Below are 19790 nucleotides of genomic sequence, written 5' to 3'. Positions count from 1 at the left end.
TTTATTAACCCCCTGGAGTCGCATGGATTACTTTTATATGGATGGATGCTTTTTTGGGGCTTCAAAATCTGTGGTAGGCTACAGCTGGGAAGAGCCAGGATATTTTTTAATTCCTCCGATTGTGTTTGGCTGAAAGAAGAAAGACATAGGATGGCTTGAGGGAGAGTAACTTATGGCATAATTTTCATTTTTGGGGAACTGTCCCTTTAAAACATTATGCGGCCTCAGAAGTCTGTGTTTCGTGAGCAAACACTGCCTGCAAAGTCATTGATATTTCGGACGCAGCTGTTATTTCGGTCCGGTGCCGTTTCTGTGGCATGATGGGTAATTACAGTGGCCCCGCAGCTAAACTGCTGAATGTGTTGTCTAACTCGCAGGTGTAAGCAGCAGGCAAAATTACTGCTTAAAGAGGGGAAGAAATCACAGGTATACACCTAGGATGGCTTGAGGGAGAGTAAATTATCATCTAAATGTTTGGTTGAACAAACCCTTTAGTTTAACCCCTCTTCTGTCGCATGTTTTCTGTCAGTGTGTTTCGACCGCGAGGGGGCAGTCGAGTTCCGCTGGTGGCCTGATGATGACGAGCAGAGGGAGAAGAGCTGTGTTGTTGTCTTCCGGGTGAGGTGTTGTTGCTGTCATCATCATCATCATCATCATCATCATCTTCAGTGAAACTCTCTCCCCCGCCGGTTATTTAAGCAGTATGTGGATCCCCGCCGATGGATGTCACGACAAACACTGAGGAGATTAGCTGAGAACTTGATCCAGCTGCTTGAACTTGAGGTCTGAGCTTGCCTTGAATCTAAGATTGGACAATCAGTGTCTCGAAACCTAGTGATCTGAACAAGACAGCATGTATGAGGCGTTATAGCAGCTCACTAGGTTTTGACACACGACATTATATCTGACGGATGAAACGTTGTCAGTTATTTCGGTTTGCATCTTACGATCTGTTCACTTTGCCAGCTAACCTGACCTTGATATCAGTGTGTGAAAATGTGCTGAGCACCTGAAAATACAAGCATATTTACGAGCTAAACTGCTACAAGGTGGTTGACAGCAATGTCTTACATGCTATACTTAATCCAAAACTATTCTTGTGCTTTAAATTTTAATTAGAAGTCGAATATGCGTGCTAATTTGCATGTTTGTCATCTGGGAGAAATGTAATATTTGTACTGTTAACACCGCAGAACCATTAGAAACAAAAAGTGTGACCAGTTTGCTGATATACATATACATTATACAATTAATCAAACATCGTTATATTAAAAAGACAATAAAAGCTACCCGTCATGCACTTCTTTGATGCATGTTACCCTTGTGACAAAACAGTGTGCTTAATTGTATTGAATAAGTATATCGTATTATAAAAAAAACACTTGCCAATATTTTAGAATTAAAGGCCACTTAAGTGTAAACTTTCTTGACTATTTTTTTCTTAAAACACTGAAAAAGTGCACTTTGTAACTGTCAAATTAAAGGTTTTATTTTAAAGAGGTACACCTGTTTTAATTGGTTGACTAACACACTAAAGCACTTGGAAAGTACTTCATTATAATTTTGACTGTAGTGTTTTTTTTCAACATTACATTTAAAGTTAATATATTAACGAATTAAATGTACTAAATAGATTTCAAATGTGCAATTCCAAATATATTTATACACAAGCATCAATAGAAATTAGTATATTTTAATTTACCATAAATTTTTGTCAGTACATTTATTTCTGTCATTATTTACTCCCCCCTCATGTCGTTCCAAACCTGTAAGACTTTTGTTCATCTTCAGGACACAAATGAAGATCTTTTTGAGGACATCTGAGAGCTTTCTGTCCCTCCATTGACAGCTACGCAACTACCACTTTGACACTTCAAAAAGTTCATAAAGAGATTGTAAAAAATAAAATAAAAGAAGTATATAAGAATAAAATATAATATAAGAATATTAGGCGAATATATAATTCTAAGAAAAATCTAAGAATAAAAGCCTGATTTCAATCTGTTTATCATATAAAGTCTTTTCAGAAAATTTGGACTAAACCTCTCAATTCGTATGGATTAGTTTTACGATCTCTTTATGAACTTTTTGAAGCGTCAAAGTGTCAGTTGCGTAGCTGTCAGTGGAGGGACAGAAATACTTTTTGGGTGATCTATCCCTAATAAGTCCTACTTGATGGGTTAAAAAACACTCAAATTCAACTAATCGCATTTAGTATAAATTTAAGCTAATACATTGTCCTTCAATTATTAATAACATGCCGTTAAAGTGCCTGAAAACGTCACATTCATTTCACACTGAAGTATATTCTTCTACTGTTTTTAAAAGTATGCTAAAGTGTTGGATCATTGATCATTGGAGCTCTTTCATTGGCAGCACGATGTCGGTGTCAGCGCAGGAGAGGGGCGCGTGCTTCCCTTCGGACTGGGAGGATGACGAGCGGATGGCGTTCTTGTTCTCCGCCTTTAAAGAGAACCGGGATGTTGACTGCACAGACTGGGATGGGAAGATAGACTTCTGGAGTCCTCTGATCATTGAGCACTGCAGGAGACGCGGGTCGGTGTGTGTGAGTCTGCAGGACTTGAACGAGAGTTTCAGAAGGAAGGGCATCGTTCCTCTGGGCTTGAGTACTGTAATTCAGAGCATGATTCGGTAAGTCACCGTCACCTCGAGTATAATGGCTGCGTTTCGAAAGCTAAGCCGATGGACTTTCTGTTCGTTTGCACACCAAGGCACCTCACGAAACTGAGTTCAGACAGACTTCTGACTGAGGCAATGTCACTGTCTAATGATCTGCAGCAAAATAGAGAGAGCTTTGGGGATAAATAAGTGAATATTCATTTAATTACTGTGATTTCTTGCTAGAAATGACATAAAAAGTGGACATTTATTCCTCGCCTGACTGTATGCACCAAACCGTAACGGTTCGGGATGAATACGTGTACCGTTACACCCCTAATTCACACACAACACGCAACTTTTAGATGCTGTCTTTAAGTTTTAGCTCAAAATATTTTGTCATGGAGTGGAACGCACAGGATTGTGGGATATCAAAGGCAGTGAAGGATGCATCTATGCTGCTTTCAAAGATGGATCAGATCTCAGGAGACAGGAAGTGAAGCTAACGTTGGATTCAGACGTGCTTTAAAGGGTTAATTCACTTTCAAAAATTTTTTTGCTGATAATTGACTCACCCCGATGTCATCAAGGATATCCATGTCTTTCTCTCTTCAGTCGAAAAGAAATTAAGGTTTTTGAGGAAAACATTCCAGGATTTTTCTACACAGAATGGACTTCAATGGCAACCAACTATACCAATGTTCACAGAAGGTTCAAATGTCCGTCTCAATGCAGCTTCAAAGTCTCTAAGCGATCCCAGTCGAGAAATAAGGGTCATTTACAAAATATATATACTTTTTAACCACAAATGCCCATCGTGTACCATCTCTGAGATGTGCCACACATTGCGTCATCACGTTGGAAAGGTCACGAAAAAAAATAAAATAATAATAATAATAAATTAAAACAAAGATGTCGGCTGATTTTGAAGTTGGAGGAGAAAATGAGACGACATTTTTCACCCTTCCCGACCTTTTTGAACCGGAGTACACAGACAAATAACTTAGATAGATGATGTGACTCGTGACCTTTCCAACCTGATGACGCAATGCGTCACACATCTCACACGACGAGCATTTATGGTTAAAAAGTATATATATATATTTTTTTTAGAAAATGACCGATCGTTTCGCGAGATAAGACTCTTATTTCTCGACTGGGATCATGTCGAGACTTTGAAGCTGCATTGAGACGGACATTTGAACCTTCAAACTGTTGGTTGCCATTGAAGTCCATTATATGGAGAAAAATCCTGGAATGTTTTCCTCAAAAACCTGAATTTCTTTTCGACTGAAGAAAGAAAGACATCTTGGGTGAGAAAATTATCAGCAACATTTTTTTTGAAAGTGAAATAATCCTTTAAAGGGTTAGTTCACCCAAAAATGAAAATTCTGTCAGTAATTACTCGCCCTCATGTCGTTCCGACCCCGTAAGACTTTCGTTCATCTTCAGAACACAAATTAAGATATTTTTGATGAAATCTGAGAGCTGTCTCACTCCTCCACAGGCTTCTATGTAATTGAAACTTGCCGGCCCAGAAAGTTAGTAAAGACAATGTTTAAAATACTCCAAGTGACTCCAGTGGCTCAACCTTATGTTTATCAAGTGACGAGAATACTTTTTATGAGCAAAAAAACAACAAAAATAACGACTTTATTCCACTATTCATTTCCTTCTATGTGGGCCTCTGAGTGAGTTCACGTAGTGTAACAGCGCAGGGCTTCTGGGTTGTACGTCAGAACGTAGGCTCACTATTGGCCAGCATCACACACATGACCAGCGTCGGCCAATAGTGAGCCTATGTTCTGACGTACAACCCAGAATGCCTTCCGATCTTGGAATGAATGCGTCCTCTGAAGGCAACGTTTTAAGCGTTCGGACGCAGCCAGTGTCTCATAGATCATGATGTTTAATCATTACGTGTATTTATGACATGTTATTCGGGTTTGTTTTGTCCTTTTAGGAGTGGGAAGGTGCAGAAAGAATCCGACTTCGCTGCAAACGTAGACTCGGGCTGGCTGTCGTGGGGTGTGGGACTGCTGTTAGTCCGGCCCCTGAAGTGGACTCTGTCGGCTCTGCTGGGCAGCGGGAGGGTCCCGCTGGAGGAGATGTTCGTTGTGATAGAACTGGTTAAAGTAAGGGTGTCTTCAGTCAAAATGTGAATCGAATATTCAGTTCAAATGTTCAAGTTAAACGGTGTTACCTAACAGAATAAAGTCTTCAGCCATTAATACCCATTTGCATTTATATGCTACAGTTCAAAAGTTAAGGGTCAGTACGATTTTTTTTTATTTTTTTTTTTATATATATATATATATATATATATATATATATATATATATATATATATATATTAGGGTGCATCAAAAAACACAATTCTTGAATTTTGATATGGCTGGGTGCTAAAAATGTTCCAATATATGTAGAAACAACACATGCAAAATATTTTTCCAGTACATGATGATTTAGGGGTGCCACCGCACATCTGGTTTTGTTGGATAAAGTGCTTAACAGTGCTCAATGGTCACAATGGAGATCTGAGTTAAACAATACTACAGCTCAAGAAAACTGAGATTATCTTTCTGTTTGAGGTGATCTTTCTGTGTTGGGTATGTATTATTACATAATTACTATCATATCTGTAATTTTGTCTTTGTATACTTATTATTCATAAGTCATTTAAGTCATATTTATAGGTATTTGGTGCTCATTACATCTAGCTAACGTTAGCTAGCAACAGTTTGCTAACCACAGTTAGCTATCTATGTTAGCTAAGCTATTAAGCTTAACATCAACAGTATTCTAGAGTGGACAATGTCATATTCAGAGTATACAGTGGGGAGAACACGTATTTGATATACACTGGCGATTTTGCAGGTTTTCCCACTTACAAAGCATGTAGAGGTCTGTAATTTTTATCATAGGTACACTTCAACTGTGAGAGACGGAATCTAAAACAAAAATTCAGAACCTGTATAAAAGACACCCATCCGCACACTCAATCAAACAGACTCCAACCTCTCCACAATGGCCAAGACCAGAGAGCTGTGTAAGGACATCAGGAATAAAATTGTAGACCTGCACAAGGCTGGGATGCTAGGCTGGGCGCAATTATTAGAAAATGGAAGAAGTTCAAGATGACGGTCAATCTCCCTCGGTCTGGGGCACCATGCAAGATCTCACCCCGTGGGGCATCAATGATCATGAGGAAGGTGAGGGATCAGCCCAGAACTACACGGCAGGACCTGGTCAATGACCTGAAGAGAGCTGGGACCACAGTCTCAAAGAAAACCATTAGTAACACACTACGCCGTCATGGATTAAAATCCTACAGCGCACACAAGGTCCCCCTGCTCAAGCCGAAGCATGTCCAGGCCCGTCTGAAGTTTGCCAATGACCATCTGGATGATCCAGAGGAGGAATGGGAGAAGGTCATGTGGTCTGATGAGACAGAAATAGAGCTTTTTGGTCTAAACTCCACTCGCCGTGTTTGGAGGAAGAAGAAGGATGAGTACAACCCCAAGAAAACCATCCCAGCCGTGAAGCATGGAGGTGGAAACATCATTCTTTGGGGATGCTTTTCTGCAAAGGGGACAGGCCGACTGCACCGTATTGAGGGGAGGATGGATGGGGCCATGTATCGCAAGATCTTGACCAACTACCTCCTTCCCTCAGTAAGAGCATTGAAGATGGGCCGAAACACACAGCCAGGGCAACTAAGGAGTGGCTCCGTAGGAAGCATCTCAAGGTCCTGGAGTGGCCTAGCCAGTCTCCAGACCTGAACCCAATACAAAATGTTTGGAGGGAGCTGAAAGTCTGTATTTCCCAGCGACAGCCCCGAAACCTGCAGGATCTGGAGAAGGTCTTTATGGAGGAGTGGGACAAAATTCCTGCAGTGTGTGCAAACCTGGTCAAGAACTACAGGAAACGTATGATCTCTGTAATTGCAAACAAAGGTTTCTGTACCAAAGTTCTGCTTTTCTGATGTATCAAATACTTATGTCATGCAATAAAATGCAAATTAATTACTTAAAAATCATACAATGTGATTTTCAGGATTTCTGTTTTAGATTCCGTCACTCACAGTTGAAGAGTACCTATGATAAAAAATTACAGACTTCTACATGCTTTGTAAGTGGGAAAACCTGATAAATCTGAAGTGTATCAAATACTTGTTCTCCCCACTGTAGATGTCTCATGTGTATTGAGAGTAGCATTGTAATTGTTACAGTAAATTAACAGGGTAAGGCCACGTGAACATGTCCCATTGACCTCCATTCATTTTGTCTATAGGACAAATGAATGGAGAATCTTGAAAGTTGAATTCTGAGAAATGCCCAAGTTGCCCAAAGGGTTCAAACAAACAACTTTTACTTTGATAACCCTATAGAACATGTTACTGTATAAAAGTTCACTGTACTCAACATTTCCAGGTCAACCTTTTGGCAATTAGACTAAAAATTGCACATTTTTGAAATTTCGCCAAAGTTCATGTGTTAGGTGGCACCCCTAAATCTCAATGGAATCCCTCAAAACTTTGCAAAAGTCATTTTTATGTTAATTGGAACAAAAGGCAATGCCAGCCAAATTGATATTTTTAAATTAAAATTTCCCATTCAAATTTGATGCACCCTAATATATATATATATATATATATATATATATATATATATATATATATATATATATATATATATATATATATATGAAGAGTTCAGATGCAAAAACCTCTAAATGCCATCTGAAATTTTCTTCTAGAATGATCATTTTTATGAAGCTCGTATATTTAAGTTCAGTAATTTCACTTAAATGGCAATGAAAGATACCTATTAATTGCCATTTAAGTGAAAGTAAATATACAAGCTTGATAAAAATGATCATTCTAGGAGGAAATTTCAGATGGCATTTAGAGGTTTTTGCATCTGAACTCTTCATATATATATATATAAAAGAAATCAACACTTTTTCAGGAAGGACATTAAATCGATCAAAAGTGACAGTAATTTTTTTTTACATTGTTGCAAACAGTTTCTATTTTAAATAAATCTTTTGAATTTTGATTATCAAAAAATCATGTTTTCCATAAAAATATGAAGCAGCAAAACTGTTTTTAACATAATAATAATAACTGTTTCTTGATCATCAAATCATCATGTTAGAATGATTTCTGAAGGATCATGTGACACTGAAGACTGGAGTAATGATGCCGGAAATTAAAATGGAAAGGCTGTTTTATTCGCAAATGTTTGATTTAATATTCCAATTTTGCACATAAGTTAAATTTGCAACTTTGGATGCAAACATAACTACTGTAGAGTAATTTGCAGTGTCCTTTTGACTGAACATATACGTATACTTTCAATATGCAGCTCAAGTGCTGCTGTCCATATTGGGAACATAATGAATACTAAGACATTCTGAAAATTCACATCTCCCCTATTTTAAACTCTTAATTTTTATGATGATCTAATTTGCAATGATCAAAAATAAATGCAAAAAGAGTTGCATCTCACTCCACAAGGTTATCGTGCCTGATGAAGACCTGATTGATCGAAACGTTGCGCTATTTATTAATAAATTTTTGGAGCTGTAATCTCAGTGGTGACATTCATTTTCTTTTCTTTTTTTTTTAATAATTTGCAATAAAAAAAGCCCCCACTGCACTGTGTGTTATTGATATGTCGTGCAGGTATTTATCGGTCAGGGTTTTTTCTCTTGCAGGAAAAGGCTGCGGCGCTTTTGGCGGCATATCGAGGTTCTCCTTTAGCACTGCGCTCTCTGCTGTCTTTCCCAGAGCTGCGTGCGCTCTCCTCTCACATCTGTCCCGATGAAAGCACGCTCTGCATGGCTCTGCTACAGCTCCAGAGAGAAAAACATGTCACCGTCTCGCTCCATGAAGGAGAGAAGGTGGGTTTGTGTACAAGAGCGAAAACTGATGTGCTCACAAAGACTTTAGGATAGAAAGTGGACATTCTGTAGATACTAATGCTGGTTAACCATTTTTTGAGTCCTTAATACATTGCCGTTCAAATGTTTGAGCTCAGTAAGATTTTTTTTTTTTTTTTTTATACTTTTATTTAGCAAAAACACATTAAATTAATCAGAAGTGACAGTAAAAACAATTACAATGTTCTTTAGAATCCTGAAAAAATAATGTATTATGGTTTCAACATTGATAATAAGAAACACGTTTTTTTGAGCAGCAAATCATCATATCAGAGTGATTTCTGAAGGATCATGTGACACTGAAGACTGGAGTAATGATGCTGAAAATTCAGCTGTGATCAAAATGTATTCAAATAGAAAACGGTTATGGCAATAGTTTGCCACAATATTACTGTTTTGATTAAATACACGCAGTCTTGGTGAGAATCTTACCCTCCATAAAGTTTTGAACTCTTAAGCATAGACATAGAATAATGTTCCAACATTTCTCTCTAATCTGTGTCGCTGCAGGGCTCTGATTATTGGATTAGTATCTTTTAGCACATGTTTGGGTTCAGTTTGCTCAGCTCTGATTGAACTTTTGATCTTGTCTCTGTATAGCTGGTGAAATTCAGTCAGGCAGGACAGGGCCGTGTGTGTCCTGTCAGCGAGGTGGACCTGGGCATCTATCAGCTCCAGCGCAGCGAGAAGCTTCTGGAGGAGAGGGTGGAGGTGCTGGGACTGGAGGCAGAAAAGTGAGCCAGTTCACACAAACTGTATTGACATTGGCTGCGTCCGAAAGCTAAAGAACGCTGAGGTAGGAAGGGATCCTATGAATCCTATGATCGTGTCACAGCCTGTCTACTGTCTGAGATGCCTTCCTTCATTTGATTGATTTACACAGCACAGACGTATCCTTCACTGCGTATGATCCTGTGCGTTTGATTCTGTGACAGTTGAGCCAAAGAAACATGGCGTCTGAAAGTTGAGGTTGGTGGTCATTGTAGGAATTTGGTCTGTCCTAGACGAAAGATGACGAATCGTGGCGATTGCTGTGGCCGTGGCTCATAAACGGTGGGCCTATGTCTTACAGTGAGAGAGGTTCAAAGAGAGCCAATAAAAATGAAACATGAAATGGCGTATTGATCAACGCGACATGGCACTAAAAATCTCAAGCTCCATTTGCAAAATTGGCATGCCAAGTTGGCCTCTGTTCCCTGGCCACATCCATATTCTCCTCTTTCGCTTCCTCCTCTTTGGTTTTCAGCGCACATAAAAACCACAGTTGCCAAAGTGTGACTCATCTTGCTCAATTTGTTCACCACTAGCTCATGCTGATGTTTCATTCTTCTATACTAACTTATTGAATCGTCGTAGCTTACGATTCAATAGGTGTTTTTTAGAGTTTATTAGATCCATGTCGTACAGTGTGATTTGTAATGATCTTATAGGATTGCTGAAATCGCTCTGTCTGTAGCAGACATAGGCAGACACTTTTGATGTCGTTTCTAGCTAGAAACTGGTATTGTAGTAATGAAATTCGCTTAGTTTTCACTAAAGCTCTCTCTATTTTCTTGTAGATCATTAAAGGGATAGTTCACCCAAAAAGGAAAATTATCCCTTGATTTATTTACTCACCCTCAAGCCATCCTAGATGTATATGACGTTCTTTCAGACGAACACAACCGAAAATATCCTGGCTCTTCCAAGCTTTATAATGGCATTGAATAGTGGCATTGAGTTTTTAAAGCCAAAAATAGCACATCCATCCATCACTAAAGTAATCCATACGGCATGGTGTTAATAAAGGCCTTCTGAAGCGAAGCCATGTGTTTTTGTAAGAAAAATATCCATATTTATGACTTTATTAACTATAATCACTGGCTTCTGGTAACGGCCGTACACGAGTCGAGTTCTGGCGGAAGATTGACCTCTGACCTGACGCATGAAGAGTGACCTCTGACCTGACGCATGAAGAGTGACCTCTGACCCGACGCATGAAGAGTGACCTCTGACCCGACGCATGAAGAGTGACCTCTGACCTGACGCATGAAGAGTGACCTCTGACCTGACGCATGAAGAGTGACCTCTGACCCGACGCATGAAGAGTGACCTCTGACCCGACGCATGAAGAGTGCCCACTGACCCGACGCATAAAAAGTGACCTCTGACCCGACGCATGACGAGTGACCTCTGACCCGACACGTTACGAGTGACCTCTGACCCGACGCATGAAGAGTGACCTCTGACCTGACGCATGAAGAGTGACCTCTGACCCGACGCATGAAGAGTGACCTCTGACCCGACGCATGAAGAGTGACCTCTGACCTGACGCATGAAGAGTGACCTCTGACCCGACGCATGAAGAGTGACCTCTGACCCGACGCATGAAGAGTGACCTCTGACCCGACGCATGAAGAGTGACCTCTGACCCGACGCATGACGTATTGATGAACGCGGACGCGCAGAGGACAGAGCAAAACACCGGTCACGAATTAAAGTCAATAATGAGAATTTTGATCATTTTGAAATTTGAACGAAACAGTGAAATGTTAGACACTTTCAATTTCATTTGAAAGTAACGTGTCTAGTATCTGTAAAACTGCATTTTTCCATCTTAAAAATATATCTAAATTACGCCATATGCTCTCATTGACAAATGCGGAACAATTAGTTCATGCGTTCATGACCTCAAGGCTAGATTATTGTAATGCTCTACTGGGTGGTTGCCCTGCACGCTTAATAAACAAACTACAGCTGGTTCAAAACGCAGCAGCTCGAGTTCTTACCATAACCAGGAAGTATGACCATATTAGCCCAGTTCTGTCAAAACTGCATTGGCTCCCTATTAAACATCGCATAAATTTTAAAATATTGCTGATTACTTACAAAGCACTGAATGGTTTAGCTCCGCAGTACTTGAGCGAGCTCTTAACGCATTATAGTCCGTCACGTCTATTACGATTTCAAAATTCCGGCCAGTTGATTATACCTAGAATATCAAAATCGACTGCTGGCGGTAGATCCTTTTCCTATTTAGCACCAAAACTCTGGAACAGTCTTCCTACCATTGTCCGGGAAGCAGACACACTCTGTCAGTTCAAAGCTAGACTAAAGACACATCTCTTTGACCTAGCATTCACATAACACATTATAGACTTCTATAATTCAATGTTAGGTTGCATAGATTAGGTCAGCTGGAACCGGGAACACTTCCCATAAATCCTGATGTACTCGTTACATCATAAGAATGGCATCTACGCTAATTTTAGTGTCTGTGTTTATCCCGAGGTTTTTCCTGCAGCCTGCCGGATCCAGGCCGTATCCAGATCTGACGAAGGACCTTCACCTGGACCGATGACAACGCAGTGCTGAAGTGCCAACTATTCTCTCCCTATGGAGGATCCCACTACCACTCTACAGATAAAGCGTTGTCGGGAAAATTCGTCTCGCTGTCCTACCCCAAAGCAACAAATAAAATAAAATTCCTTATCAAAATTTATAAGGAAAGACAAGTATTTTGTTTAGGCTTGGCTTGTAGGGAATTCCAAACCTGCGTATATTCAAACGCACATAACTATAGAACCCATTCTAAATGCGCATGTGAACGCCATCAGCGTTTCTCACAGGTTCGCGTTTAAAGTCTGTGTAGAGAGAATGGTGTCGTCTTAGCGGCCCCTAATTTAATAACAAATGATCATTGCGACGGAACCAAATCAATTAAAACTAACTTTAGATGGAAATAACTTAACTCTGCTGTAAAGCCGAAACAATCTCTGTTACCTTAAATTATACGCTTATCTCTGTAAAGCTGCTTTGAGACAATCTACATTGTTAAAAGCGCTATATAAATGAAGATAAAAAAATATATATATATATATATAAGAGAGGAGGAGCTACGTCCTACGTCGGGTCATAAAGTTTTTAACATGGATATTTTTCTTACAAAATCGCTTGGCTTCGCTTCAGAAGGCCTTTATGAACCCCCTGGAGCCGAATAGATTACTGTTATGATGGATGAAATGCACTTTTTTTGGTCTTCAAAATCTGTGGCACCATTCCATTATAAAGCTTGGAAGAGCCAGGATATTTTTTAATATAACTGATTGTGTTTGGCTGAAATAAGAAAATCATATACACACCTAGGATGGCTTGAGGGAGAGTGACTTATGGCATAATTTTCATTTTTGGGGGAACTATCCCTTTAAATCATTATGCGGCCTCAGAACTCTGTGTTTCGTGAGGTTCTTCATGCGCAAACACTGCCTGCAAAGTCTGATAGGCAAAAAGTTAGATGCCTAAGCTTTCGGACGCAGCTGTTATTTCGGTCCGGTGCCGTTTCTGTGGCATGATGGGTAATTACAGTGGCCCTGCAGCTAAACTGCTGAATGTGTTGTCTAACTCGCAGGTGTAAGCAGCAGGCAAAATCACTGCTTAAAGAGGGGAAGAAATCACAGGTATAAGCACACTTTGTTTTACCCTTCTTGTGTTTAACGCTTAATAGGCAAGAAAAGTGTTTTAATGAATTCCCACTTTGTCCTGCCACAGGCCCTGAGGTGTTTACGTGGCAGCAAGCGTGTGGAGAAGAAAGCGGATCGTCTGTTCGCTCAGCTCGAGACAGTGAAGGGGATCCTGGACAGGATAGCAAACTCTCAAACCGACCGCCTGGTGAGACACACACACACACACACACAGATGACACAGTCTGGCGTGAACGACAGCACATGCTGTTGGCCAACAGCAGGGAACCTCACACACACTACCAGCCAGCTCTGTATTGTACTTTTTTGCGAATGCCATATTTTTCTAGTTGCGTTGTGTTTTTTAATCTTCTGAAACGTGCTGCTACTTATATTCCAAAGCGCTAAACATCCACAAAGCACACACATTTCAATTTGGAACGAATGAGAGTTACGTGAGTTCAAGTTAAGTTGTATTGTGCATTTCTCACGCACAGTTTCGCTTTGAAATAAATTAGTTTATAAATTAGCCTGGTGTTTATAATAAATGTTCTGTTCTGAATACCGTTAAATTGAAAGGATTTGTTGGGGAACTCGCATAATCACGTTTGTAGTGTTTATAATGTTTGTTATTCAGAGTGCCTCTATAATGCTTTTTTGAATATCACATTTCATGCAGTGTGTAATATTGCTGTTTGTGAATGTAAAAGATCTGCTAAGTTTTAAAGATCAGAGCGCACGACAAATAAAGTTATTGTCTCCTATATGAAAGAATTGATTCTGAACTGCCTGAAACGAGAAACTAAAACCTAAAACTTCCTGTTACAAATCTAAGTAACAATGTAACAAATTTGCATAATGCCAGTCTCTGGTGTTCATTGGCTGCCTTTGAACAACATCTACTTTTCCCCGCCCTCAAACACTGTAGTTGTAGCTGAGACTGGTAGAAGTTGGTTCGTGTTTTCTACATGTTGAGAAGACGCTGTTTTCTGCTGCGAAAGCAAATCTACTTTGATGCACTTCCAAAGGATTAGAATTTATACTGTTAAAGGGGTCATATAATGGTACATGCACTTTTACAAGTTGATTGCACTGAAATGTCTGTTGGCAGTGCCTGTACACAACCATCCTATCATGCTAAAAATCCATCCAGTGGTTTTGTTTTAATCTCCTTATATGTTTGACCATCTCTAAAATCAAGCCGTTCGATATTGTGACGTCATAAGATCGTACGCCCCTCCCGCTATTGTGATTGACAGCCGTGTTTCAACACAAGACCCGCCCTGAGCAAGCTGTGACAGCCGTCGTCATAGCAGTCCGCCATTGTTGATATGCTGGAGTAGAATGGCGTCTAAGCGATTGTGGTGTTCTGTTCTTAGATGTAATAAGGAACACAGCAGTCATTTGGATGTTCCTAAATCCGAGCCGTTGAAGAAGCAGTGGCTGAGTTTTGTTTTTGAAGCGATATGCCCAAAGGATTGACGCGGGGATTCCCTCACGGGGATTCCCCACGATCGTCTGTGCTTTCATGTTTGCGCGAATCATTTCACACCAGACAGCTTTACAAACGAGAAAAAACGGATCGGTACCAACGTGTTCCTGCTGAGCCTCCAGAAGATGTGAGTGTAATGTTTTATTAACCTTTATATTAGTATTTATATTAATCTTTGCGAAATTTGCAAACCTTGCTGCAGCTTCACGATGAATGCGTCTAAGGTTTACACTCAGGGTACATTACAGCATGTTTTCTATGTACGACGTTCTCAATATAATTCATAATCCCACGTTTATAACGAATAACACGTGGTTATTGTGTTAGATACGGTCAGAGAATGTCTAATACGGTGTACCCACAGAACAGAGGGGCGGGGTGAGCAAAGCTCATTATCATTTAAAGACACATGCACTGAAACGGCGTGCTGAAAACAGCTGTTTTTGACCAGGTAAAATTAGTGTTTTCTTACAATACTAATGAGAATTTTTAATTAAAGTATATTACAAACTTTTAATTTAGACCCTAAAGAATCATATTAGCTTGTACAAAAATGGCATTATATGACCCCTTTAAAGGTGCATTGCGCAAGTCTCTGAGTTTTTGCAGAACTATGCCCCCTTCTGGCGACACGCGAAACTGCAACCAGAGTTGTGCACGCGGTTACGTGGAGTTTGCGTTGGGGTTTGGGATGAACTAGAAGCCGGTCTCTTTGAATCCATCTTCTACTTTTGCCAAAGTCGCTTGAGTTGTCTTCGCTGATGCGGATAATGGCGGCGAATACACAAACCTGCCAGACATAGCCAGGTGAGCGTGAACGCGCATGACGTCACGCCCAGTCGATTCCGTCCCGAATCCCTCTTATTTATTTTACTGTACAGGATTATAGAGGCAATCGCAGAGATCATAGAAGGGCTCATTCAGCCCATCAGGCAATTGTTTAAGCATGTATGGGTTAGAAAAACGGGTATTTTTAACATGAAAAGTTGCTTAATGCACCTTTAAGCCGGCGCCATCGTTACTGTTTATTGTGCTAAGGAAGCCTCAAGAGCTGAAATTCAGATATGCTAATAGTCGTTTGGTTTCCGACACGCGTTGTAAGCGGTAGACCAAAAGACTGGACCATCTAACCAATCAGAGCAGAGCAGTCTCTCAGAAAGGAGGGGTTTAGAGAATCTTCGATTTTCAGGCTCTTTGAGAAATTAGGTGATGTGCAAATGGATATTATGAGAAAACTAAAGTGTTTTTGAGCTTGGATGCATGTAAACCTGTTGTAGGAGACTCTTGTTTTGGAGGAACCTTTAAAATAGCATAATAGAGGCACTTTAATATTTTTATGTAATAATATAATGTGACTTGTACACTGATGCAACTTTTTTTTTTTTTTTCTCAATAATGCAATTTTAAGTCAGGTACTTTCTGGAAAATATGGTAATCTACTTTAAATGGCTTAAAGTCATTATTCACTCAGAGTCTGTTTGCCACAAAAGCAGAAACTTTAAAGAATGTTCTTCTTTTCCATACAATGACTGTGACTGTCAAGTGGACAACAAAAAACCCCATAAAAGTAGTCACACCAATCTTTGTGTTAGAAACTAATTGAAATTTTAGTTATTCTTTCAGGCAGGCGGCACGGCCATTGTGAACCATCATTGTATGGAAAAGAACTGCGTGTACGTACTTCAAAATATCTACTTTTGCTTTTGCTCCACAGAAAAAATAAATTTCCAGAAAAAATCCATTCACACTTTATCCACACTTTTTGTAGATACATTTGTGGATAAATTCAACTTGTTCACAACCACCCAGCATGTATTTTCTTTAAGGATTATATAAATAGTTTTGTTGTTGATGCACACCACACACGTCACAGGCATGTTGATTATGCTTGTGATGATGAAGTGTTCTGGTGTGTGTGTGCAGGTGATGCAGGCATACCAGGCGGGTGTGGCGGCTCTGAGGATCTCTCTGAAGGGTGTGAGTGTGGAGCGAGCAGAGAACCTGGTGGATCAGATACAAGAGGTGATGTATGACAAATCTGAATTGTAGCCATGCATGGTTTATGCTATGGTAGTTTGAATATAGTTATACATATTTTGAATGAAGGTCTTTATTTTGCATTTATGCTTTTTGCACAGTTATGCGACACTCAGGATGAAGTCAACCAGACTCTTGCCGGAGGGGTGCTGGATTCTGGTATTCAAGCTTCACTTTATGTGTCACTGTGCTAACGCATACATTTATAGCTAAAACGGGCCAGATGTTTCATGCGTGTGGAGTAGGGTTGGGAATCGAAAATCGATTCCAATTCTGGAATCAAATACTTGAGGTCAGGAATCGGATACTTATAAAATAAAATAAAATAAAAATTTTGATTCCCCTTATCGATTCCTTTGTGAGCATTTCAATATGAAATCCTGATTTATGTGCTGCACACACATCCAAAACGTGTGTACACAAAATGTGATTTTAATGTGATATTAAACCATTCAAGTGCGCGCTGATTTCTGTGCAACTCTTAAAGTGACAGCAGCCTAACATTCCTGCCGCCGTCTCTATAATAATACTAATCAAACGACAGAAGACAAAAAGAAAATTCACTCGTTCTTGACTGAATTACTTTTGTAATGTTATATTAGTTAGGCTAAATTTATATTAGTTAGGCTAGTTCCTTGCGTACTGTAAGTGTTCTTTAGCCTGTTGTTTTTTTGTTCATGATATTTAGCTACAATAAATGTTTTGCAATAAGACTAAATGTGAATGATATCTAAGGAATTTTTTTTACCTTATTGGAATTGATAAGAATCGGAATCGTTAAAATTCAAATGGTACCCGACCCTAGTGTTTTAGTGTGGGTTTTGCTATGATTGGCATTTCCCCCATACAGGCTTCTACTATTCATTCATCAGTGACAATACCGACTGGACTTAGTGTCTTTACCATAAAGTTGGCTAAAAGAGTAAATAATTCCTCATGTTCTCCTAGGTGAGGATTCAGAGGAGTTGGAGGAGGAGCTGAAGTCATTATTGGAGAACACTATCCTGGATAAGGACGTGCTCCCAGTGGTGCCCACGCACCCTCTCTCTCCTCCCAGGAAAACGGGTCTCCCAGATGCGGATTTGTTCCAGTCTCTGCCCTGCGTGCCTGATTCCAGCCTGGGCATCACAGATGAGGAGCTGGACAGAGAACTGAGTCGACTCACAGTCTCTGACACAGGTTCCTTTACGCTCTTCTTTTAGCGCTGTTGTTATTTTCGAAATGTTTCTAATGCCGGGGACACACTCAACGACTAGCTGAAACATTCTAAGTCTGACTAAACACACTTACAGACTGTTTCCAACGAATGCAGCAGATTTTAAACACCAACTGTGAACATGATCAGTCGTAAGTATCAAATTACATTCATAATCAGCCTTACGGTCGTTAAGTGTGTCCCCGGCTTAAGGCAGGCATCACTATTGCTCATACTTGGAGTCATTTTTTTTTTTTTTTTTTTTTTTTTTTTGATGATTACAGCTTTTCACTAGATTTGTTATGAGAAACGTTTGTACATCTGTTGTGACAGAAACTTAAATGGCTTCCTGCAGTTTTCTGCCAAAATAAAAGCTTAAGGTTTTAACTCCCGCAAGTGAAGATGTTTAGACAATTATTGTAATTTTGGTAATGCTGTGTATTGTAAAATAATGAATATTCTTATTATGAAATATTCACTTTTTATTTTGCAGTTGTAATACAATATTAATACATTTGTCTCAGAAATAACACACACATATATATATATATACATAACATTTATTTTTACATATATATATACATATACATATACATATATACATATATATATATGTGTGTGTGTATATATATGTAAAAATAAATGTTAATAATATGTAAAATACAGATTAAAAACATTATTATTATTATTATTATTAAATCAGCCTCATAGCTATCGGGTCTAAGGAATCTTAGACAATAAAATGTCAGTTGATAAGAAAATGCTTTGATTATGGACAAAAGTACATTAACAATTAGCAATTTTCCCCCATTGAATTAAAAATGTACCTTAATATTGTTAATTTTTCAAAGTATTGTATGGAATTTAGAAATTCCAATTTCGTGACAACATTATCTTGGCTTTAGGGATTTGATCAAACCTTAATAAAACATATTAAAATGTTAATAAATATTAAAATGTTTCACAGACACAGAAGCACCATGTGGTTTATTATGATGGTGATGTTGATAGAGATTGTCGCGAGATTATCAATCAAACCACTGATTCATTTCATTACCATCCGTCCATTGATTGAGTAACTCGGTTTCATTTTCGTTTTTTATTGAAGTGCATATTTCTAGTTTCAGTTTAGTTTTTGTTCTTTTTTACCTAAAAATAAAAGTAAATGATCAATCAATTCTCTTTTCTTCATAATAGTCAGTGATTCTAACCTTGTAACTTTATTGCGAGTCCTTCTGAATGTTTCTTCTCTCCGCTCCGCAGCTCAGAGGAGGCTGGAGTCGGCGCAGTGAGCGTTTCAGCACAAGCACAACGGGTGTGAAGGAAAGCCATCAGATACAGTACAGAACATGTGTGTCCTTACATTGTAATACGCCCTACCAAGTCCTTATGAAGAGCCCTTATTCATGTTTGTAATAGCATGTTTATTTTTGTTTTTTTAAGACAGTTTTAAGAGTGGCCTTCTTGAGTTTGTAAAGTCTGTACAATGTATTATTCTAATAAAACTAAAAATTATGATGCCAAATAAACAATATTCCCTGTGCATTTGTTGAGAAGCGAGATGCTCACTCAGATGTGTCTACATAATTATTAAAATTTTGTAAAGATTTATCTGTTGTTTTTGTAAGTACATAGCCTCATTAAAAAGTTACGAACAATTATAGAAACTAAATACAATAATTTACACCACTGTTCAAAAGTTTGGGGCTGGTAATATTTACTATATTTTTATCAAAAATACAGTAAAAGAGTAATACTGTGAATATTACTATTTAAGATAAAGTATTTATTTGATGGCAAATGTGAATCTGACCCTTCAGAAATTATTCTAAGATGCTGATTTGGTGCTCAAGGAATATCTATTATCAATGTTGAAAATAGTTATGCTAAAAAAAGAAGCATTTATTTTGTAACATCATCCTTGCTAAATAAAAGTTTTTTTTTTAAATGTTACTACACTTTTGAACAGTAGTGTACATTAGTTAAAAAATAAAAATAAAAAAAAAAGACAGAAAAAGTGACCTATAAATATGAATGACGAATTGGAAACGCAAAATGACGT

The 19790-nt window shown here is 38.8% G+C and overlaps 1 protein-coding gene across 1 annotated transcript; it reads left to right on the top strand.

Annotated features, from left to right (window-relative positions):
- Window positions 1-303: 303 nt before the first annotated feature.
- On the top strand, window positions 304-19712 carry chmp7 (charged multivesicular body protein 7). Its single transcript, XM_081349711.1, has 12 exons — window positions 304-426; window positions 530-783; window positions 2377-2652; window positions 4583-4754; window positions 8341-8526; window positions 9166-9299; window positions 12953-13001; window positions 13093-13212; window positions 16420-16518; window positions 16635-16692; window positions 17482-17712; window positions 18992-19712. Exons 3-12 carry the CDS (start codon window positions 2381-2383, stop codon window positions 19018-19020), a joined length of 1350 nt encoding a protein of 449 aa, XP_081205837.1. The 5' UTR covers window positions 304-426; window positions 530-783; window positions 2377-2380; the 3' UTR covers window positions 19021-19712.
- Window positions 19713-19790: the final 78 nt, after the last annotated feature.

Source organism: Scardinius erythrophthalmus (genome assembly GCF_964197995.2).
Source record: "Scardinius erythrophthalmus genome assembly, chromosome: 20".
Classification (NCBI taxonomy): Eukaryota; Metazoa; Chordata; class Actinopteri; order Cypriniformes; family Leuciscidae; genus Scardinius; species Scardinius erythrophthalmus.
The sequence above is the reverse complement of the archived record's forward strand: the minus strand, read 5'-3'. Positions and strand labels throughout refer to the sequence as shown.

Excerpts from the sequence above, each read along its gene's own strand:
- chmp7 (XM_081349711.1), top strand. The coding sequence starts at position 2,381 with ATGTCGGTGTCAGCGCAGGAGAGGGGCGCGTGCTTCCCTTCGGACTGG. Across the intron at positions 9,300-12,952 it reads CTGGGACTGGAGGCAGAAAA|GTGTAAGCAGCAGGCAAAAT; the intron begins GTGAGCCAGTTC and ends TCTAACTCGCAG. Across the intron at positions 17,713-18,991 it reads ACTCACAGTCTCTGACACAG|CTCAGAGGAGGCTGGAGTCG; the intron begins GTTCCTTTACGC and ends TCCGCTCCGCAG.